The sequence below is a fragment of the Sinohyriopsis cumingii genome, unplaced genomic scaffold (assembly GCF_028554795.1).
Source record: "Sinohyriopsis cumingii isolate HCF-2022 unplaced genomic scaffold, ASM2855479v2 utg000160l, whole genome shotgun sequence".
In the NCBI taxonomy this organism is placed as follows: Eukaryota; Metazoa; Mollusca; class Bivalvia; order Unionida; family Unionidae; genus Sinohyriopsis; species Sinohyriopsis cumingii.
In genome coordinates this window covers 8,979,731-9,001,843 of record NW_028315873.1, presented here as the reverse complement: position 1 = coordinate 9,001,843, position 22,113 = coordinate 8,979,731, and the positions used below count along the sequence as shown (strand labels likewise).

The window sequence follows — 22,113 nt, the reverse complement described above, 5'->3', positions numbered from 1 at the left end:
TTTGAAGCTGTTGGACTTTCTTGGGTCACATTGACCTTGGTCTGTGGATTCCTAAATTCACAGGCTAATCTTTTGGCAACATGTAAAGCAACTAAAATATCAAGGTTTTTGGGGTACATGCTGAAGAACTAACATTAATGCCTGTAGACCTTGACCATTCACCTTTGCCCTTTCACCCGCCAATGTAAGTAGTTCTTTGTCTTTTATAGGATAAGCCACTTGCAAAGTTTGATGAAAGCTATATTGTTTTGCAGAACCCCATAACATAATTCATGTGTAAAAAAAACAATTAAATTTTTTTTCAAGTTGGAGCAATTTTATTTGACTGCATTCACAAGATGTGTCTATATGTATATACAGTATATGTTCTTACAACATACATAATTATACCATCACAGAATGCCATCATTAAACAACATCACTGACACATTAACTGAACTTGTCTTAAAAATACAAAATGGAAGATATATGTGACACGTTATTACTGTGATAAATAGAGGATATTAAAAAGAATTCTAAATTTCAATGAAATTTGTCAAATAAATTCCATTATTTCTATCTTTTGCAAACATTGGTAAATTAAAGATTGAAACAATGAAACTCCTTTCATAAATGAAACGGAAATGAGTACAAATGTAAAAATCAATTTATATTGTTACCAATACATCATAATGAGCGGCAGTGGAATAGACAGGAATTCAATTGGCACTGCTAACGTAAAATTAAACAACTGTGACATCACAATATGTCCCTCATACCAAGTATGATGTCATTAATTTTAAAAAAAAATTAAAAGAGGTAAAATAAAGTCGTGTGACATCTGATAAAGAAACACAAATGCAAACAGTGCCACCTGTTGTACAAATATAATGACACCCTGAAATAATTTTGTGGCCAAAGAATAAATTCGGAAAAATTATAAAGACACAAAATTTGTACAGCAAGTTATTATTAGGTATCTGTTTACTATTTCCAGCAGCAGGAAATTATGAATTTTTTTTCTTTGGGACATTTTCGTAAGTAATAACAAAATTATCACTACAGATATGAAATGGTTATCGCTACAGATATCAAATATTTTCATTACAGATATCAAATTGTATTCATTACACACATTTAATGCATATCATGACAGATATCAAATGATTTGGAAAATAAATTCTGTGTTGCATCAAGGGCAAAGCTATGATACTTGTACCGTTTGCCTACCTAATTTGCCGGCATCTAATATATACTGGATCCATGACAAAAAGGGTAAAAGTTCAAATCATACCACCAAATCAGCTGAGATCTGCAACTGTAGAGTGTCCTTACGCAAAGAACTTTATTCAACTGATATGGCACAAAATGATTACATGTTTTGCTTAAAAATAAAGTACCCAGCCAAATAAAACAATTGAGTTAAAAACATTTAGTTGCTTATTGCAAAATCAGTTGTCTAGAAATACCGTTGGAGTTGCCTTCTTTTAAAAAGTTGTAAACAGTAACATGAATGTGAGTATGTCACAGCACCAACACTATTTCATTCACTAAACAGGTTTACCTTGTCAGTTCAGTAGTGACTATATACATCTCCACTTTCGATCCTAATACTGTCCATCCCCGAAGTGGCCTAATGACAAGTGCTGACTAAGTACTATATATAATTTCTTCAAGCTGACTTGTGACCATCATATGGCCAGCCAACTGTTGCATCACTGCCTGTATACAATTTGTTTGAACACATTAACAGATAACACCTTGAAAGACTTTACATATCCATACTTTACATTATGCTATTTTTCACCCAACTGTAGTCAAATCTTTATGATACACTCAATATTGTGAGTTAAATTTTTGTGTAAATTCTGAAATTCAGTCTGATTTAGAAATTCATATATCAGTGTATAGACAGTACACAAACAACAGATCAGATAACCAAAACAGGGACAAACAGTGTAAACAGATCAGATAACCAAAACAGGGACAAACAGTGTAAACAGATCAGATAACCAAAACGGGGACAAACAGTGTAAACAGATCAGATAACCAAAACAGGGACAAACAGTGTAAACAGATCAGATAACCAAAACAGGGACAAAGACTAGAACTGAACACAAGTGGTAGACAGACTACATAAAAAAAAATAAAATACTTTCATACTTTTTGGTAAAAGTGTTCGTAATTTTAGTGTCAAACACACTATCTCTGTCTGGGTTTTATGTAGTGATTGTTACATAATTATACAGTTAATACATCAATTTGTAAGGATATATATATATGATCTGTATGCTTTTATACTGAATAATTTCATTGTTCTGATCCTATAATGTAATATGTACAAATTATTAGTACATACCAAGTAACATGTACAAAGTATTATTACATACCAAATAATGTGTACAAAGTATTATTACATATTATTACATACCAAGTAATGTGTACAAAGTATTATTACATACCAAGTAATGTGTACAAAGTGTTAACATGTATCAAGCAATATGTACAAGGTATCAATACACTATTTGTTGGCTAAAATATTAAACAAAAATGTGCACATCAACTGGCAAGATTGCTTTTTGATTTGTGGCCAGGCATGTGCTTGATCTAAAATATTTATTATCAGATCTTGTACAAATCATTCCATATTGCTGAATAATAACATTCAAAACTGAAAGAAAAAATATAATTTTCTAAAGGAACATTTTGTCTTGTTTAATCTCAAAATTTTAGAAAATATTGCATTACTGAAAACTTACAGTTTGCAGTTTAAAGACAGATGCAACCTAAGATTAATGAAGGCAGTTTGTATGCAAAGTGGACTTCAATTTCACAAATTAAATGTTTCCCCATATTGCTCAACAATTCCATTAGGGCTTTTCCAATCAAACATACATGGTACCAAGGGCTATTCCAATTAAACATACATGGTACCAAGGACTATTCCAATCAAACATACATGGTACCAAAGGCTATTCCAATTAAACATACATGGTACCAAGGGCTATTCCGATTAAACAAACATAGTACCCAGTGAAGGCACTTTTTTAAAACACATATACCAGATGTTTCTGAATATACAGCAAGTTCAAATGATCATGATATAAAATTCTAAAGTACATCAATGAGTTACAGCTTCACATTAAAAGTGCCTTCCCTGGGTCCAATGTGTGTTTTAATAGAACAGGCCTAAGATTGAATAACTAAACCAAATGATAATTCAGGATTTTCAAATAAGGTTGTCCAAAGAAAACTGCATCTAGTGCAAAAAGAATATTTTCCCTAAAGAGCAGGATTTTGTTTCTTCACAGACAATATTATTTACACAGATACTGATAAATCATTGCACATGACTATTACAATACAAACAGGGATAATGTAAGTATGGTTAACAGGATGCTACAGATATAGCATACACAATGTAACTAAACAATTTTTTTAGCTGCTGTTAAATATATGGATACATAGTATATTTCTTTGAAAGTACAATTAAATTCTCTCCTTTTTTAAATTAGATAAATGCTGGTAACAAAAACTGACTTTGGAATTTTGGCAGTTAACACAATACATAAGTTTTTAAGGTATCAAACATGAGTAAATGACATCTAGCTATGTAAGGAAATGACATGGGGCTATATAACCAAATAATATCAGGCTATATAACTAAATGACATCAGGCTATATGACCAAATGACATTGGGCTATATAACTAAATGATATTGGGTTATATAACCAAATGATATTGGGATATATAAGTAAATGATATTGGGCTATATAACTAAATGATATTGGGCTATATAACCAAATGACATTGGGCTATATAACTAAATGATATTGGGCTATATAACCAAATGACATTGGGCTATATAACTAAATGATATTGGGCTATATAACCAAATGACATTGGGCTATATAACTAAATGATATTGGGCTATATAACCAAATGACATTGGGCTATATAACTAAATGATATTGGGCTATATAACCAAATGACATTGGGCTATATAACTAAATGATATTGGGCTATATAACCAAATGACATTGGGCTATATAACCAAATGACATTGGGCTATATAACTAAATATACTTATGCATTAGTTTCATTCTTGAAGACTAACTGGAAATAATGGCAAGATACATCATCCAATTTAGGACTGAAAGTTACCTGAATGATGCAAAACACTTCAACCAGTGTTAAAAACCATATTCAATAGACGCTGGAGGACAACAATATTATCTCAAAACAATAAATGTAATATTTAGTTAATTTTATTCATCAATCTAATTACTGATAATGAAACATTTTGACAACAACAAAAAAAACACTGAAAATGTTATTTGATATTATTTTTAGCACCTATGAAGCCTGAGTAACTAAAGTTGTCCGCGTGAAAACTGAAGAAAGGAGTACAAAACACACCAACCAATACTCAACTGGTTCTACTGGATATGTGTCTTGGGAAGAAATGCAGAGAATTTCAGAGAAAATGCTGAATGCTGGAACACATTGTAGTGATTGGTTAATGCCATATATCTTAACAAATAACTCTGGTTCTGACACTAGGACATTATTTATTGACCCAATTTTACATAACAGGATATACATCATCAATTTTGATTGTGTTGGTTTAATGGCACATTAAATATATTGTCTATATCATGCAAAGGAAGTAATGATGTAGACCCTTTTCTGATGGTAGATTATTTGTGAACATTGATGGTTTTACAGGCATAAAAATCCATTGCATCTAAAAATGGATCTCAATTTGCAGAAGATCCTCAAATGCAGGCCGCCTCAAATAAAAAGCAACAGCAAAATTATCAATAACATCTTAAAATGCAAGGAAAATACATAAAAGTTAGTCTTAAAGATTGAAGGTGTCTGTTTGAATACCTTTCCAATACATAAAAGTCAGTCTTAAATATTGAAGGTGTTCATTTGAATGCCTTTCTAATACATACAAGTCAGTCTTAAAGATTTAAGGTGTTCATTTGAATGCCTTTCTAATACATACAAGTCAGTCTTAAAGATTGAAGGTGTTCATTTGAATGCCTTTCCAATAGAGAAAGGTCAGTCTTAAAGATTGAAGGTGTCTGCTTGAATGCCTTTCCAATACATAAAAGTCAGAATTAAAGATTGAAGGTATTCATTTGAATGCCTTTCTAATACAGAAAAGTCAGTCTTAAATAATGAAGGAGTTCATTTGAATGCCTTTACAATAGAGAAAAGGCAGTCCTAAAGACTGAAGGTGTTCATTTGAATACCTTTCTAATGCAGAAAAGTCAGTCTTAAAGATTGAAGGTATTCATTTGATTGCCTTTCTAATGCAGAAAAGAATGCCTTTTCAATAAAGAAAACTCAGTCTTAAATATTGAAGGTGTTCATTTTAATGACTTTTCAATACAGAAATGTCGGTCTTAAATATTGAAGGTGTTCATTTCAATGCCTTTCTAATGCAGAAAAGAATGCCTTTTCAATAAAGAAAACTCAGTCTTAAATATTGAAGGTGTTCATCTGAATGCCTTTCCAATACATAAAAGTCAGTCTTAAATATTGAAGGTGTTCATCTGAATGCCTTTCCAATACATAAAAGTCAGTCTTAAATAGTGAAGGTGTTCATTTGAATGCCTTTCTAATAGAGAAAAGTCAGTCTTAAATATTGAAGGTGTTCATTTGAATGCCTTTACAATACAGAAAAGTCACGTCTTAAAGATTGAAGGTGGTCATTTGAATGCCTTTCTAATTCAGAAAAGTCAGTCTTGCAGATTGAAGGCATTCATTTGAATGCCATTTCAATACAGATAGGTCTGTCTTGCAGATTGAAGGCATTCATTTAAATGCCTTTCTAATTCAGAAAAGTTAGTCTTAGATATTGAAGGTGGTCATTTGAATGCCTTTCTAATTAAGAAAAGTCAGTCTTGAATATTGAAGGTGTTCATTTCAATGCCTTTACAATACATAAAAGTCAGTCTTAAAGATTGATGGTGTTCATTTCAATGCCTTTCTAATGCAGAAAAGCCAGTCTTAAAGATTGAAGGTGTTCATTTGAATCCTTTGTCAATACAGAAAAGTCAGTCTTAAATATGGAAGTTGTTCATTTGAATGCCTTTCCAATACAATATAGTCAGTCTTAAATACTGAAGGTGTTCATTTGAATGCCTTTTCAAAAGAGAAAAGTCAGCTTTAAATGTTGAAGGTGTTCAATGGAATGCCTATTCAATACAGAAAAGTCAGTCTTAAAGACTGAAGGTGTTCATTTGAATGCCTATTCAATACAGAAAAGTCAGTCTTAAAGACTGAAGCAGAAAAGTCAGTCTTAAATATTGAAGGTGTTCATTTGAATGCCTTTCCAATAGAGAAAAGTCAGTCTTAAATATTGAAGGTTCATCTGAATGCCTTTCCAATAGAGAAAAGTCAGTCTTAAATATTGAAGGTGTTCATTTGAATGCCTTTCCAATAGAGAAAAGTCAGTCTTAAATATTGAAGGTGTTCATTTGAATGCCTTTCAAATAGAGAAAAGTCAGTCTTAAAGATTGAAGGTGTTCATTTGAATGCCTTTCCAATATAGAAAAGACAGTCTTAAATATTGAAGGTTCATTTGAATGACTGTACAATACTAAGAAGTCCATCTGAAAGATGGAAAGTGTTAATTTTTAATCTTTTTCCATTCTATACTTGAAATGCATCTACGATCTTAAAAAGATCACATGAGGTGTACTGAACAAAAGTTTCTTCCATTCAAGTTTGGTCTTCATTGTCAGTAGGTAATTTATATAATGATAGAAATGCAGAGCCACACATGCCGTATAAATGTATGTAAGCTTTTGGCAAATAAGTATTAGTTGCGGGGTCCGATTTTGGGGGATCTTATCTTGCACAACCCAAGCAATTAAAAATGAAACAAACACTGATGCCCCTGTTCGCAAGTACAGGCCAAAAAAATAACATGTTCTAGCATCACTATTTGAATGAATTCCTATGAAGCAAGTCCATAGTAATCACTTGGCAAAGTGTACACACTCTGTACAAAGGATACTTGCCAACAAAGCATAGGATTCAACCTTTGATTGTACTCTCATATAAAGCTTGTTCATCAAATGTGAACAGCCTCAGAACCGCTTTGAAATGTATAATTCAATTAAGATATCCAAAATGTTACAGAATGGCAATCTCTTTTTTCTTCAAAACAGATCTGGGAACTTATGTTAATGACGACAAGCAACAGCCACTGAGAACTTTTTCTCATGGACTTTTAAAGGGCTTCCAAAACTTTTCAAGGAAATTGAACTCTCTCCACATGCTACTTTCTTACTCCATAAACAGTTACAATGTAGATGGAAAACCACTAATTACTAATTAGCAAGCTAATACAGCAAAGGGATTAAATCTGTGCCATGTGACCAACCAAATTGTATCCCATTTTATGTACTTATCTACTGACTTTGGAAACAAATCTGTAGTTTAAAAAAAAACAGATTCTGCCAGTAGTAATGTCTTTGTATTCTCTAAAATAAATTAAAGTCATGGAAAACATTCAAGTTTTTTTCTTCAAGGAACTTAAAGACTTTTGAGATATAAACTTTCTCAAAACTAAAAATGTTTTCAAGACAAACACTTAAACAAAGTATGGAATTGTACGCTCAACTCTAAAGGACAGAATCAGTACTCTGCATCTACATGGTAATAAAAAAATTAAAAAGAATAATTGTCACGCACAAAATCTTTACATGTTAAAACTGTATTCGTCAATTGTTAATTAGATATATTTTATGATAAAAATGAACATATAAAAATTAAATGTGGCAAGATAAAGATTTCATTTCTAAACTAATAATTTTAAATAATAAGTATATGCAGCACATCTCATAAAATGACGTAAGGATCAGTTTAATAAAATCGAAATATGAAAACGTAAGATCTGTTAATGTAAATGGTCACCACAAGATCACAGAGAAAATGGCCAGGTTTTCTTTTAAAGCCTCAACTACTAACTTCCCAGAGTGCGTCGGTGGTTCTTCCCGGGGTTTTCCCGGGTTCTTCCTCCACCATTAATACTGGCCGCCATGTATGGCCTATTGTGTGCTGAAAAATGGCGTTAAACCCTACAACAACAACAACTAACTTCCCAGAAGCAAAAATATCTTCTAGCAAGGTAGTGTCTGATTTTTCTGTCTTTTTATGTTCAATTTTCTCTCCATTCAGTGGCCAAATCCCTAATACATGTATGGCCAAATCTCTTATATGGCCAAATATTTTACTTCCATGCTGGCTAAAAAAAAGATTGGTTTCAATGCCGGGCTTGAGAGGCACATGCTACAGGGACGCAGTTAAAACAGGGTCCAAAAGTTGACCCCATCTTTAATGTATTACTTTATAAATTACATGTAATAGTTTGAAATTATTGACTTTTATTAGCTTTTTCTTGAGTACTTAGTACATCTACTGTTGTCCATCTAAAACCTTAAAGCATCTGTTTACATTAATATACCTGGAAATTAGACTCATACTATAATCTATTGCAGTGCAGGTGCCAATTATGGCTTGGTCCTTGAGGATCGAATCATCTGCGTATCTCTGACTGAAGTGCTTGCTCAAATGATATTCAAATATAACATGAATAATAAAGAAATTTTCAAATATATTTTCCGTCTGAAAGTGGCACTTTACATGATGATCTTACAATCTGATTTTCCAGTTTCATAAGGTTTGATTTTCTTGCTGTGGCATTTAACGTACTTTTTCTGCACATTATAGGCCATACATGGCTGCCAGTATATTTAGTGGAGGAAGAACATTGAAAGAGCTCAAGAATAAACACTTAACAACCGGAAGCTACTGGCAAGCTTTCTACATTGTTTGAGCCGAGACTCTCACTGAAGTGACCACTTTAGACCACTGAACCACCTGAGGTCGCATGTTTAATAAGGAGACAAAATTTTGATTGGAGAACATGCTAAAGTTGAGATACATATATTTTACGAAAGTCAAGGTGCTAACCAAATGTGACAAAATGCAGATTAAAAACAATAAAATGCACAATTTTCCTGCCATGAACTTTGCTGCTAACATAACTAAAGTACAATCTTCAAGACTGCTGCAAAATACAATTCCTAAATTGTAACAAATATATACATATTTAACTGTTAAATCATCAAGAAAATTTAATTAAACGCTTAAAAAGAACTAGAAGATTGCAGTTTTCTAACTGAACTTCAAACTACATGCAAATTTCAACTTGCTGTGTCAACTGTCTAAAACTGTATCAAGTGACCAAAAAGAGGTCACTCTTACATCAACGCTCTATCTGTTGTCTGTTTAATGGTAAATTCTGCCAAAAAGATGCATAGAAAGAATTAAAACTTGCAAAATAGAATATAACAAACTAGAATATAACCGTGCATAAAAAGAATCTGTTGGTAATAATATGATGAATGTGTCAAGAGGAGTAACAGATTGATGAATTGATGAACTATTACAATCAATTCATTATTTGTTGGTCGTTTAATGTTAAAATGCATCTGTGGGCAACAAACTGATGAAGGGGAATAACTCTTACAATCAATGCACAATATGTTGGTTGCCTAATGTTAAATACTAGGCATCTGTGGCTAACAAATTGATGAAGGGGAATAACTCTAACAATCAATGCACAATATGTTGGTTGCCTAATGTTAAATACTAGGCATCTGTGGCTAACAAATTGATGAAGGGGAATAACTCTTACAATCAATGCACAATATGTTGGTAGCCTAATGTTAAATACTAGGCATCTGTGGCTAACAAACTGATAAAAACCTGTGTGACTTGTGTTTTTGATACACTATACCACCATATGAATTAGTAACACAAAATAATTAGAAATTCTAAAAGCAAACAATTAATGTTAAGATCTACTAAAGTCTATTTGATATATTTTATTCCACACTAGCAACATGTTATTTTGCATTAGCTTCAATTCATTCTTCTATAAAATGTATTCCATTAGTTTGAGCATGTTTTACAAGTAACATTGACACTACTGCTATCAGCTGCCTTCATGACAGTATAAATGAAAAAAGAATCTTTGGTTACATTGGTGAAAAAAGATGGCTTTGTACTGAAATTATGGGGTGGAAATTACTCTTGCACAAAAAATCCGACTCCACCTAACCCACTAAGAAAACAAAATTGTTAAGGAGATAAGAAAATAAATTACGAAAGTTCTGAACTTGGAAAAGTTATTAAATATTATATATTAAAAATCTTAAGATTCTCAACCTGTGTGGAAAAAACCTTTCTCTCCAGAATTTAGGTTCTGTTGCATGCTGTTGAAAATGTAAATACACACACACACACACACACACACATATCATTTTGGACTTCAATTACTGCTTGTTAATAATTTAAGTTTTAATAAAAAATGTTGTTAGCATTATGATGTGACTGTCCCAGCATAACTTATCTAGAAATTTAATGTAGTGTTCTAGAGAAACTATTATACTGGAAAGTCTTGGAAATATATTTAAATATGGATATTATTGCAATAGGAACCTTTTTATTGGTGAATAATTGCCAAGTCATTTGGAATTGCTTAAATTCATAGAAAACTGCAATGTGTTTTGGAATACACCAATTCATTTTTGTTTATAAATTTGATTTTTCAAGTGCTAGTGACCATAAGCCTGTACAAAATCAAGCAAAGTCATTGAAATAAGCAAATATATGCTAAATTGGCAGTTTATGGAAGATGAATAAATCTCAAAGCAGGAAGCACTACTTAATAATTATATATACTTCATTGAAATATAATCAGGTTCACAATTAATCAATTATTTTTATTAAAATTTATATTAAAAAAAGCGGTGTTTTAGTATTGACTCTTCTTCTAAATTATGGTCAAGAGAATGCATATTACAAGTGGATCCATAATGACAATACAACAGAATTGAGAAAAAAATAATGTCTTACTAATATTACTTTAGTATTTTAGAAATATACATGACAAAACTTGTCACCATATCCACTGAAAATTAACCATACTTCATTTCACATAATGAATTATTTTCCTTTTCTTAAAACCAAATTAATAAATTGCCTGCAGAGAGCATGTGTGTATGTTTGTGTTTAACACCTAACTGTGGAAAACACCAACCTGTCAGATCCATCTGGAACGTCATATCAGGGTCTGCACTCAGTATGTACTGTTTAGAGGTGTGACCAATGCACAGGGACAACTAACATACATCTAACTAGTGTTGTCCCTTGTTGGGAGAAATTTACTATTACACATTTCCAGATATAAAGAACACAGACTATTTTAGCGATCTACAAAATCTGTAATTATATATCCACTGAAACTGAATATAATTATTTGGCTCAGTATCAATCTATATTAGGTAAAGACCCTTATGTACAGCATCAACTGGTGAAGATCATATAGAACAAAAACTGCATATTAACATTTCCGATGATATCTAAACAAAGTTAGAATTGCAAGATGTGAATACATTTTTGTATGCATGAGTACACAGACTAACAGCTCTCAAAAATACAAATAACCCTTTATGTATTTAAAGAATATTTTCAACAACACTGGACCAATAACAAACCAATTCAATCTTTCTAGCAGGACCACTTATTGAAACAAAAGCAGGGCTGTCCATATTCAAACACCGCAGAACTACATCTACTACTGCATTATGCGACCACAGATATGGATCTATATTATACACCTTGCAAGAGGCCAATGTGGACCTCATACCATGTACCTGGCTTAAATAACAGTTGAGAATTTCTCTAAGCATTCTTACGTAGTATGATAAGAACAGAACTCAAAGTAAATTAATTCAAAACTTTTATATTGTGTCAGTTTTGTCTAGTTTGACAAAACTTATTTTCAAAGACACAGACATAGTTATTGTTTGTAGATTTGATTCCAAAATCAAACTTGTTTATGATTTCGATGATATAAACCATATTACCATGGTTTATTGAACTTACATGAGAAAGCAAATTTTGAAGTAAATTATGTTTCTCCAAGAATACTTACCGAATCACAATAAGTTAGGAATATTAGCCTGCTTCCTCATGAATCCAGCCCTACTAAAGACAAAAAACATCTTATCCTTGAAGCCACCAGATGTCGCCAGGTTTGAGCAAAACACTAATGTGGCTGCTTGCATGGCAGGGTGGTTGGTAGCATTTTTAAGTAATGTGATTGGGTAAGTATTCTCATAGAAACATAATTTGCTTTCTCCTTCGAACATGTTCCCCAAACACATTATGTTAGGACAATAAGTAATAAGAGGAGATTATACTGAGCACCTGACTTCTCCCTCGGGTATCCTTCTGAAGGCTAAGCACCCGACCTCTCCCTCGGGTATACTTCTGAAGGATGAGTGGTTGGATTCCCCATAAGAAGGATAACCCATTCTCCTAATAGCACAAGCAACACACCCTGGGGTCCCTTGCTCTAGGATGCTTATATGGTTGAGAAAATGAAGTTGAAATCTTCTCACTTAAACAAATTTTCACTGGCAAATCCAGCAAAGCTAACAGGCTGTGTTGATTGATCTAGCTGGGTCTGGTGGCCATCTGTGCTGCTGCCACCAACCCAACAAGATCTCTATGCAGTGCTAAATGTCTGAGGTAAAAACTCAAGAAGGTAGACTCTGCAAGCCAGCCAAAAGCTTCAATAATATCCGAGATTGAAACATTGTGTTTGAAAGCAAGGCTCACAGAAATGGTTCTAATCTTGTGAGCTATAATCCTCATGAGGCAACTCTGATCTTGCGAGATCTCAGAGTACGCTGAGCATATAACTTCAGCAATGAAGCATGGGCTTAGGGGTGATGTTTTCCAGCCTTGACCAGGAGGAACAGACATCTGCAAGAGACACGACTTGTCTATGTGTGGCTCAAGTAGTACTTGAGAGTGCAGACAGGATCTTACATGGCTGCTGCGCTCAAATTGTCTATGGAAGACAGAGGATGAATGATGATGCATTGGTTACCTATGGATGGCAACTGATAGTTGGCAACTAAGCCTGGTTCTGTAAGGAGGACTACCAAACTATCCACACTGAACTGAAAATAGTTCAGGTCGACTGAAAGGGCATGCAGCATGTAGAAGATAAAGGGGACGTGGCAGATTCAGGCTGGTAAAAAAGTCATTGCCAAGATGTACAAAATTCTGGGATGGACAAAGAGGTCTGACTTTCCCAGTTCATGAAAAGGTCTATATGGTCTAGAAAAACAATGAATTGATAACGATGTGGCAGTAAACAGAATGGGGAAATTAGCGACAGAAGGGGTGGATAAAGATGTGAAAGTATGCATCTGTCAGATCAATAATGACTGCAAATTCACCTATCTGATGGAGAGACTCCAGTTGATGACGGGCCTCCACCTGCTGTTTGCATTCCGAAAAGCTACAATCCTAAAAAAGACGCTGGGGAATGTGGCCTCAGCCTTAGCGCAAGCTTCCATGCCTTTTATGAGCGACCATATCCAGTTGTCAGAAGGCATCCATCTTCTGATCTATTCATCTAGAGGGGCAAGAAAATTATTGATGAAAGAAACTCGAAACCCCTCTGACTGATGTGAATCAGCACCCCCCTCTTTCAAAGGGAACAGAGGTGTTCAGTGAGCTCAAAATCGGTTTCATACCACCACTGTATTATTGCAACAAATGGAACAATGTGGGTACTCATGTGACTCAGGAGTTCCTTGCCCTAAGGCTTCTGAACATTCCTTCATACTGATGGGTACTGAGTGGTTCCAAATGCCTGTGTGTGCCTGAGGAGGAGGGACAGTACCTGAGCTACCTACCTCCAGTCTCCCTCGAGGCTTCCTCCAGAGCAGCGGGCACCTAAAGAGAAAGGGAGGGTATGATAAGGTAGGAGTGACATGGATCGCCCACATGCTACACATCGTATCAAGGAGACTGGTTGGACCTATCAAAGATCTGGCCATGGTATGGTAAGCAGCCCATGTAAAATACCCTAGCAAACCTGGCTGTCGCCTTCCAAGTGTGGGTGTTCAGTCTGTTTCTTCCTCCGCAATGACATCTACCATTTCTTTAGAGCAGTGGCTAGGGTAGGGACATTCAGAAGTAGCCAACTCCGATAAAAAGAAATTGTCCTTGACAGCGGCTGGAAAGCTAACTTCAGTCCATTCCTTGGTCGATTTGATGGAGTTCTGATGCACGCACTGTGTGACATGGCCTAACTGGGTCTACTTGCAGCACTAGATGAGACATGCCAAGTAGTATAAAGTCTCAATTCCATCCTCGTTAAAAGACAGGTTTGTCAGTGACTCATCACCCTCACTGTGTACCACATCCTCATCCAGCTCAGCATAAGTCATGCCATGTGGCCTTGATGACTTTGCTTGGTCATATCTAAGACATGAGCTCTCCCATGAGGATAAGCTAAGAGTAAGCCTTTCCAGCACTAAGGGCATCGCTGGGCCTTCCTGCACTGCCAGCCTGCTGCCTGGTGTAAACTGTGTAGGTCGGCCTTGAGACATGGCTTGACGGTTTTGAAATGTATTAGATCCAATGGATCTAGTGTGAATGGCGTGTTGTCAGCTTGGGTGCTGGCAGTATCCAAATGGCCTGGCAATCGCTGGTACTAGCTGCACAGAAGGCCTGGTTGAACGGATAGATTTCTCACTGAAATCTCGGGTATTGTAATGATAAGATTCTGATTGATCATTAAGATCCCCATATGAACTATTGGCTGGACTGTCGGTGTCAGCTGGACTATTGATGCCAACTGAGTTGCCAATATTTATGCACAATGCATAGTTTATTAAAGAAGGGAAAATGTATACATACTACAGACAGAACCAGAGTCATGGTAGACTTCCATGCTGAGACAAAACTAAACAAACACTAGTAAAATGTTGAAGTAACTAGGTTGCTAAAACAAAAATACTGTCATAACCACATGTTATGGATGCTGCATAACAGAAACAATGTATACATGATATAAACAAAACAGGAGTCATGGTAGACTTCTATGCCCTGAAGTTGCATATAGAATGTTTACATGATATTTTGCTGAAACAACACAAGAAACATAAACTAAAGCAGACACTAGTAATGTGTTGAAATTTCTAGATCACTAAAATCACTGTTGTAACTAACAGATCAGTGAAGTGACATCTCAGGAACCTATGGCCCTGTTTTAAACTTAGCTAATAATTAAACCATAATTCTATCAAAACAGTGTGAAATATGACTGAACAATTTCTCTATAAACCGATTCGGCCCTGATCCCGTCTGTAGGCGTGATGAGGCTGTACCCTACTTCAAAGCTCTGCAGCATCAAGGCCATTTAAGATACACCAACGTGGGTGGTATTAAAAAAAAGCAGGCAGATATAGCTCTAAAATGATATCAAATAATCTGGAAGTTCTAGTTGCACTACAAAATACAGAGAGAAAAACCTCATTTTTTGGACCCATTTTTTTTCACCCAAAATTCACTCGAGATCGGAATGCGATTTTGTGTCCGGATTTTAGACCTTTTGGCCTCAGATCTAAGGCATACCAGTCTTAACTGCACACAGACAGGTGAACCTTTGCAAAAACTAGGATAAGGTGGGCATTTGGAATAAATTGCAGTCTCCATACGAAAATGATGAGTATATAAAGCAATAAAAAATATTAAAAAACTACCATTTACCCTTCAGCTCATACCCAAGCAAAATAACCAATGGAAAATGATGTTTCTAATACAACTAGGCATTATTATCCTGGATAATCTGTTGAAAACCGCTGTATTACAATGCATTCAGAAATAGTACCCCAAATGTCTTTCCTACGCACATTTCAGGCAAAAACGACAAAAACCTCTAGGGCCGAATGAATTAAGGGCTCCATAACAGACAGAGCAAGCAAATCAAGACTAACTCGTAATGACCATGTGTAAGATCAACAATAGCATGGTGGGATGGTGGTCCTACAAGATAAGTCTGGTCAAGTATCAAATCTCTCAAAAAATTGGCAGAAATTGTAAAATAAAGCATACAACCTCTAGTAGACAACATAAATGCAAAATAAATGTTGGATGAGTCCACAGGAACACAAAAAAGGGCTGGATTATCCTAAGCTATTGCAATGCATGTGTCTCAGCACACAGCAAAACTAAAAACAGGCAATACCTGGTGGTATCAAGGGGAGTTAATGGTCAAGAGTTACTGCTCTTTGTTCATCTAAAAATAGACAGGATAAGACATTTTTCATCTTTAGTAGGGTTAGATATGAAAGGTAGCACGCTGATATTCCAAACGTAAGGTGATTGTGGAAAATATTCAAAGGAGAAATATTGTCTCTTGAAAGGTAAAACTCTCAGGCAATCAGATGCAAGTTCAGTCAATAAGAAGTAAAATGACCCAATTAAAGTGCATAGGCCTAACTCATAACAAAACCCACTCAACAACATCATCATATCAGCTTCAAGTTTCATCAAAATCAAGGCAAAATTATAGTCTCTAAAGTGGTCATATGCTCCATCAGATAAAAAGTAATTAATATTCATAGTTCTCACTGAATAAAACTGAGGGAACATTTTGATTATATACGACTATACATAAAATGTAACTAAGATCATGAGAGATATACAGTCTCAGAAGCAGTAACAAGCTCAGGCCGTTGGATGCAAATCACATCAAGCAATTTAAATGTGTGGATAGATATCATCATCGAAGTTGTTTCAGATCTAGATGATATAAGCTTATGTTCTGAATTTAATTTAATAAATATGACATCAAGCGTAGTAACAAATCATATGCAAGATCACATATATAATAAGCATGACTTGTTGGCTTCATCTCATAACCCAATGCTCAAAGATTTACATCAGAATCAAAGAGTGCAAAATAGTAACAAGCTTAGCCAATCAGACACAAGACAACTCAATAACACACATAGATCTCAAACCTGTACAAGATTTTGACAACATAAACCCAAAAACCAAGCTTGATAAAAAGTGTATCAGACATTTAGCATCCAGAGTGCAAGAGCACCTCAATAGACATGGATCTCACTCAATAAGCATGGATCTCACTCAATAAGCAAGGATCTCAATCAATAAGCATGGATCTCAATCAATAAGCATGAATCTCACTCAATAAGCAAGGATCTCAATCACTAAGCATGGATCTCACTCAATAAGCATGGATCTCAATCAGTAAGCATGGATCTCACTAAATATGGAACTTATTCAAATCTTGATGTTTGCTTGATCAAGAATCGTATATAGTCTTTAACAAGCTCAGCCAATCAATTAAAACATGACCTTCAGACCAATATCAGTTAAAGTCATAGAAGGAACAGTCCAGACCAATATCAGCTAAAGACATAGAAGGAACAGTCCAGACCAATATCAGCTAAAGTCATAGAAGGAACAGTCCAAATCCATATCACCTGGCATATTATACATCAGGGAACATTGAACAAGGCAGAAGCCTATCATATCATAATAAACGGCTACAGGAATAAATGCAATCTGAGGTCACCCATTGTGAAAGTTGAAAATTGCATCCTCTAAATGCACAAAAGCATAACAAGTTTAACAAATATATCTGTATACAACAAGAAAACCTAAAAATACATCAAATGAGTATTCTACGACCTGATCCTAAAGTCATGAAACATCCTAAGTACATTGATAACAAGGACTCTTCCAAGCATTTACTGTTCTGAAAGCTTCCAAGGTTACAGCATACAAATTTCTATTTTGCTATCTCAGTACTCTATGTATTATTCCAGATGCCTGAGTACTCTGTGTTATTTCCAATGTCCAAGTACTCTGTGTTATTTCCTATGTTCAAGTACTCTGTTATTTCCTATGTCCAAGTACTCTGTAATTTTTCTCATGTCTGCGTATTAATCTTATGTCAACATATTTTTTTTGTTTCATTACTTCATTATTTCTGATCTCAAAGTATTATTTCTGATGTTTAAATATTATTATTTCTGATGTTCAAATATTATTATTTCTCATAATTAAATATTATTATTTCTGTTATGTCTAAGTATTATTTTTGACGTTTAAGTATTATTCTGCTGTCTATTGGCTCTTCATTTGATTTCTGATTTTTTTTAAATCTTATGTCCCAACTAAAGTTTGTTTTCATTCACTGTCGTATATACAAAGCCTGGACTGTATGAGATAGGTGAACTCTCACATTCCATTCAAGAAGAATCAAACCTGACCATCATGAATCTTGATGAAATCCAACATGACAATAAGTGGTAGGACTGGACAATCCGAGGCAGTTACTGAGCGGAAAGAAAATAACCCAACAAATACATGTAACCAGTCTTCTCATCCATTGTTATTGACAGGAACAAGGCCATTGTAATCCAGTGTTAAATCTCATCAATGGTATATATCAATCTGGCAGAGGTTCGACAAAACTGATTGGAAATACACCGCGTCTGCTTGGGTCTCCTTCAATTTCTCCCTCCTGAAAGATATAGAGAAACTAATGAATACAATTTTAGGAAAATGCAACATTTTCCCATTTTTGTAATTTTAAATTCATACATTATTCATGATATCTCTCTCTCTATATATATGTACTGAGCTAAAGACAGACCTGCCAACGTAATCAGACCTTTTTAGTAAGGCAGTTGATGTTTCTTTATCAGTTAAACAAACTTTCCGTAATGTGTAGTGAGATAAGATACACTGGTTTTGTCAACATGGAAAATATCCATTTGAAAAGTTTGTAAGTGTGGTCTGATACAGTGAATGCAATATCATGTTTCAACTAAAAGGTTCATAATGTAAACATGAACTTTAAATTCATAATCTATGTTCCAAAACCCACTGGACGTCAACCCCCACTTGCAAAATCTCTCAACTCGATGTTTGATTTCTTTTCAATTTCATGTGGTGGCAAAAGTTATCTCCCCTGTCATGAGCAGTAATCAAATTGAGAAATGGTGTTTAATAAAAGTTAAATAAACAATGAATGAAGAACCATACCATAAACTTTCTTCCTACATGGCCTTATGGCCATTCTAAATAGATGATGCATTACGTACAGTGGAAAACATAATGAATAAAATACCATACCACAAACTTCCTACATGGCCTTATGGCCATTCTAAATAGATGATGCATTATGTACATTGGAAAACACACAACGAATAAAATCCCATACCACAAACTTCCTACATGGCCTTACGGCCATTCTAAATAGATGATGCATTATGTACATTGGAAAACACACAACGAATAAAATCCCATACCACAAACTTCCTACATGGCCTTATGGCCATTCTAAATAGATGATGCATTATGTACACTGGAAAACACACAACGAATAAAATCCCATACCACAAACTTCCTACATGGCCTTACGGCCATTCTAAATAGATGATACATTATGTACACTGGAAAACACACAACGAATAAAATCCCATACCACAAACTTCTTACATAGCCTTATGGCCAGATGAGTTACAATTTTAACTTTGACTTCCAAGTCAATGATGATGCCACCGGAAACATGATATCTGTGTTTCAGTATTGCTTTTCAGGAGATGTAATAAGAAGTCAGTTATGTACAGTATCCCCAAAATTATGTAAATTTAATAATGTATACATCATGTACAGTATCCAAGCAGTTATGTACCATGTTTTAATTATGTACAATATCCTAATAGTTATGCATCATGTTTTTCAACAGAAGTTGTTATCCTCTTTCTGAATATAACAAATTTCTTCAATTTATAAATAACTCAGCTTTCAAAAACTGTGATAGAAAAATTTCTCTGATCTGTGGTGTGCATTATTGTACTAGAGAAGAAATGGATACGAGCTGTAGACTGGTTATCTACCACAATTTTTCAAACTGCTTATGTAATATCCACAAAAATCTGTACCCATCACTTCCCTGTTATCACTCACCCATCTCTCTTCTTCATACTCCTGTATCAGGATCACAATTTGTCCTGCTCTCACTTACCCAACAGTCCCTTATCACTTACTGACCATTCCACTAGTATCACTTACCCACCAGTCCCTTATTATCACTTACTGACCATTCCACTAGTATCACTTACCCACCAGTCCCTTATTATCACTTACTGACCATTCCACTAGTATCACTTACCCACCAGTCCCTTATTATCACTTATCTGTCATTCCCCTATTATCACTAACCGACCACTCCACTAGTATCACTTACCCACCAGTCCCTTATTATCACTTACAGACCATTCCACTAGTATCACTTACCCACCAGTCCCTTATTATCACTTATCTGTCATTCCCCTATTATCACTAACTGACCATTCCACTAGTATCACTTACCCACCAGTCCCTTATTATCACTTACTGACCATTCCACTAGTATCACTTACCGACCATTCCACTAGTATCACTTACTGACCATTCCACTAGTATCACTTATATCCACCACTGTTATCATTTAGCTACTATTACCCTGTTAAAACTCATGCACCACTCTCCTATTATCATTTAATCATCACTCATCTATTATCACTTATGCAGCACTCTCCTGATATCACTTATGCACCACTCTCCTGAATCACTTATGCACCACTCTCATATTATCACTTATGCACCACTCTCCTAATATTACTTATCCACACTCTCCTGATATCACTTATGCACCACTCTCCTATTATCACTTATCCACCACTCTCCTAATATTACTTATCCACACACTCCTGAATCACTTATGCACCACTCTCCTATTATCACTTAACCACCACTCTCCTAATATTACTTATCCACACTCTACTGATATCACTTATGCACCACTCTCCTGTTATCCACCACTCTCCTAATATTACTTATCCACACACTCCTGAATCACTTATGCACCAATCTCCTATTATCACTTATCCACCACTCTCCTACTATTACTTGTCCACACTCTCCTGTGTCACTCATGCACCACTCTCCTATTATCACTTATCCACCACTCTCCTGATATCACTTATGCACCACTCTCCTATTATCGCTTATCCACCACTCTCCTGATATCCCTTATGCACCACTCTCCTACTATTACTTATCCACCACTCTCCTAATATCACTTATGCACCACTCTCCTATTATCACTTATCCACCACTCTCCTGATATCACTTATCCACCACTCTCCTAATATTACTTATCCACACTCTCCTGATATCACTTATGCAGCACTATCCTGATATCACTTATGCACCACTCTCCTATTATCACTTATGCACCACTCTCCTATTATCACTTATCCACCACTCTCCTACTATTACTTATCCACACTCTCCTGATATCATATACACCACTCTCCTATTATCACTTATCCACCACTCTCCTGATATTACTTATGCACCACTTTCTATTATCACTTATCCACCACTCTCCTGATATCACTTATGCACCACTCTCCTACTATTAGTTATCCACCACTCTCCTAATATCACTTATGCACCACTCTCCTATTATCACTTATCCACCACTCTCCTGATATCACTTATCCACCACTCTCCTAATATTACTTATCCACACTCTCCTGATATTACTTATGCAGCACTATCCTGATATCACTTATGTACCACTCTCCTATTATCACTTATGCACCACTCTCCTTTTATCATTTATCCACCACTCTCCTACTATTACTTATCCACACTCTCCTGATATCACTTATGCACCACTCTCCTATTATCACTTATCCACCACTCTCCTGATATCACTTATGCACCACTCTCCTATTATCACTTATCCACCACTCTCCTGATATCACTTATGCACCACTCTCCTACTATTACTTATCCACCACTCTCCTAATATCACTTATGCACCACTCTCCTATTATCACTTATCCACCACTCTCCTGATATCACTTATCCACCACTCTCCTAACATTACTTATCCACACTCTCCTGATATCACTTATGCAGCACTATTCTGATATCACTTATGTACCACTCTCCTATTATCACTTATCCACCAGTCTCCTACTATTACTTATCCACACTCTCCTGATATCACTTGTGCACGACTCTCCTTATATCACTTATCCACCACTCTCCTGATATCACTTATGCACCACTCTCCTATTATCACTTATCCACCACTCTCCTGATATCACTTATGCACCACTCTTCTATTATCACTT

General features: G+C 35.1%; 1 protein-coding gene across 1 annotated transcript in view; it reads right to left on the bottom strand.

The window, feature by feature from the left end:
• Positions 1-294: 294 nt before the first annotated feature.
• LOC149774740 (arf-GAP with SH3 domain, ANK repeat and PH domain-containing protein 1-like) overlaps positions 295-22,113 on the bottom strand; it is a 204,935-nt gene continuing 183,116 nt past the window's right edge. Inside the window, exon 29 of the mRNA XM_089944763.1 lies at positions 295-18,437. Within this exon, the coding sequence (XP_089800889.1) occupies positions 18,363-18,437 (75 nt within the window). The 3' untranslated portion in view covers positions 295-18,362. The remainder of the gene's footprint in view (positions 18,438-22,113) is intronic.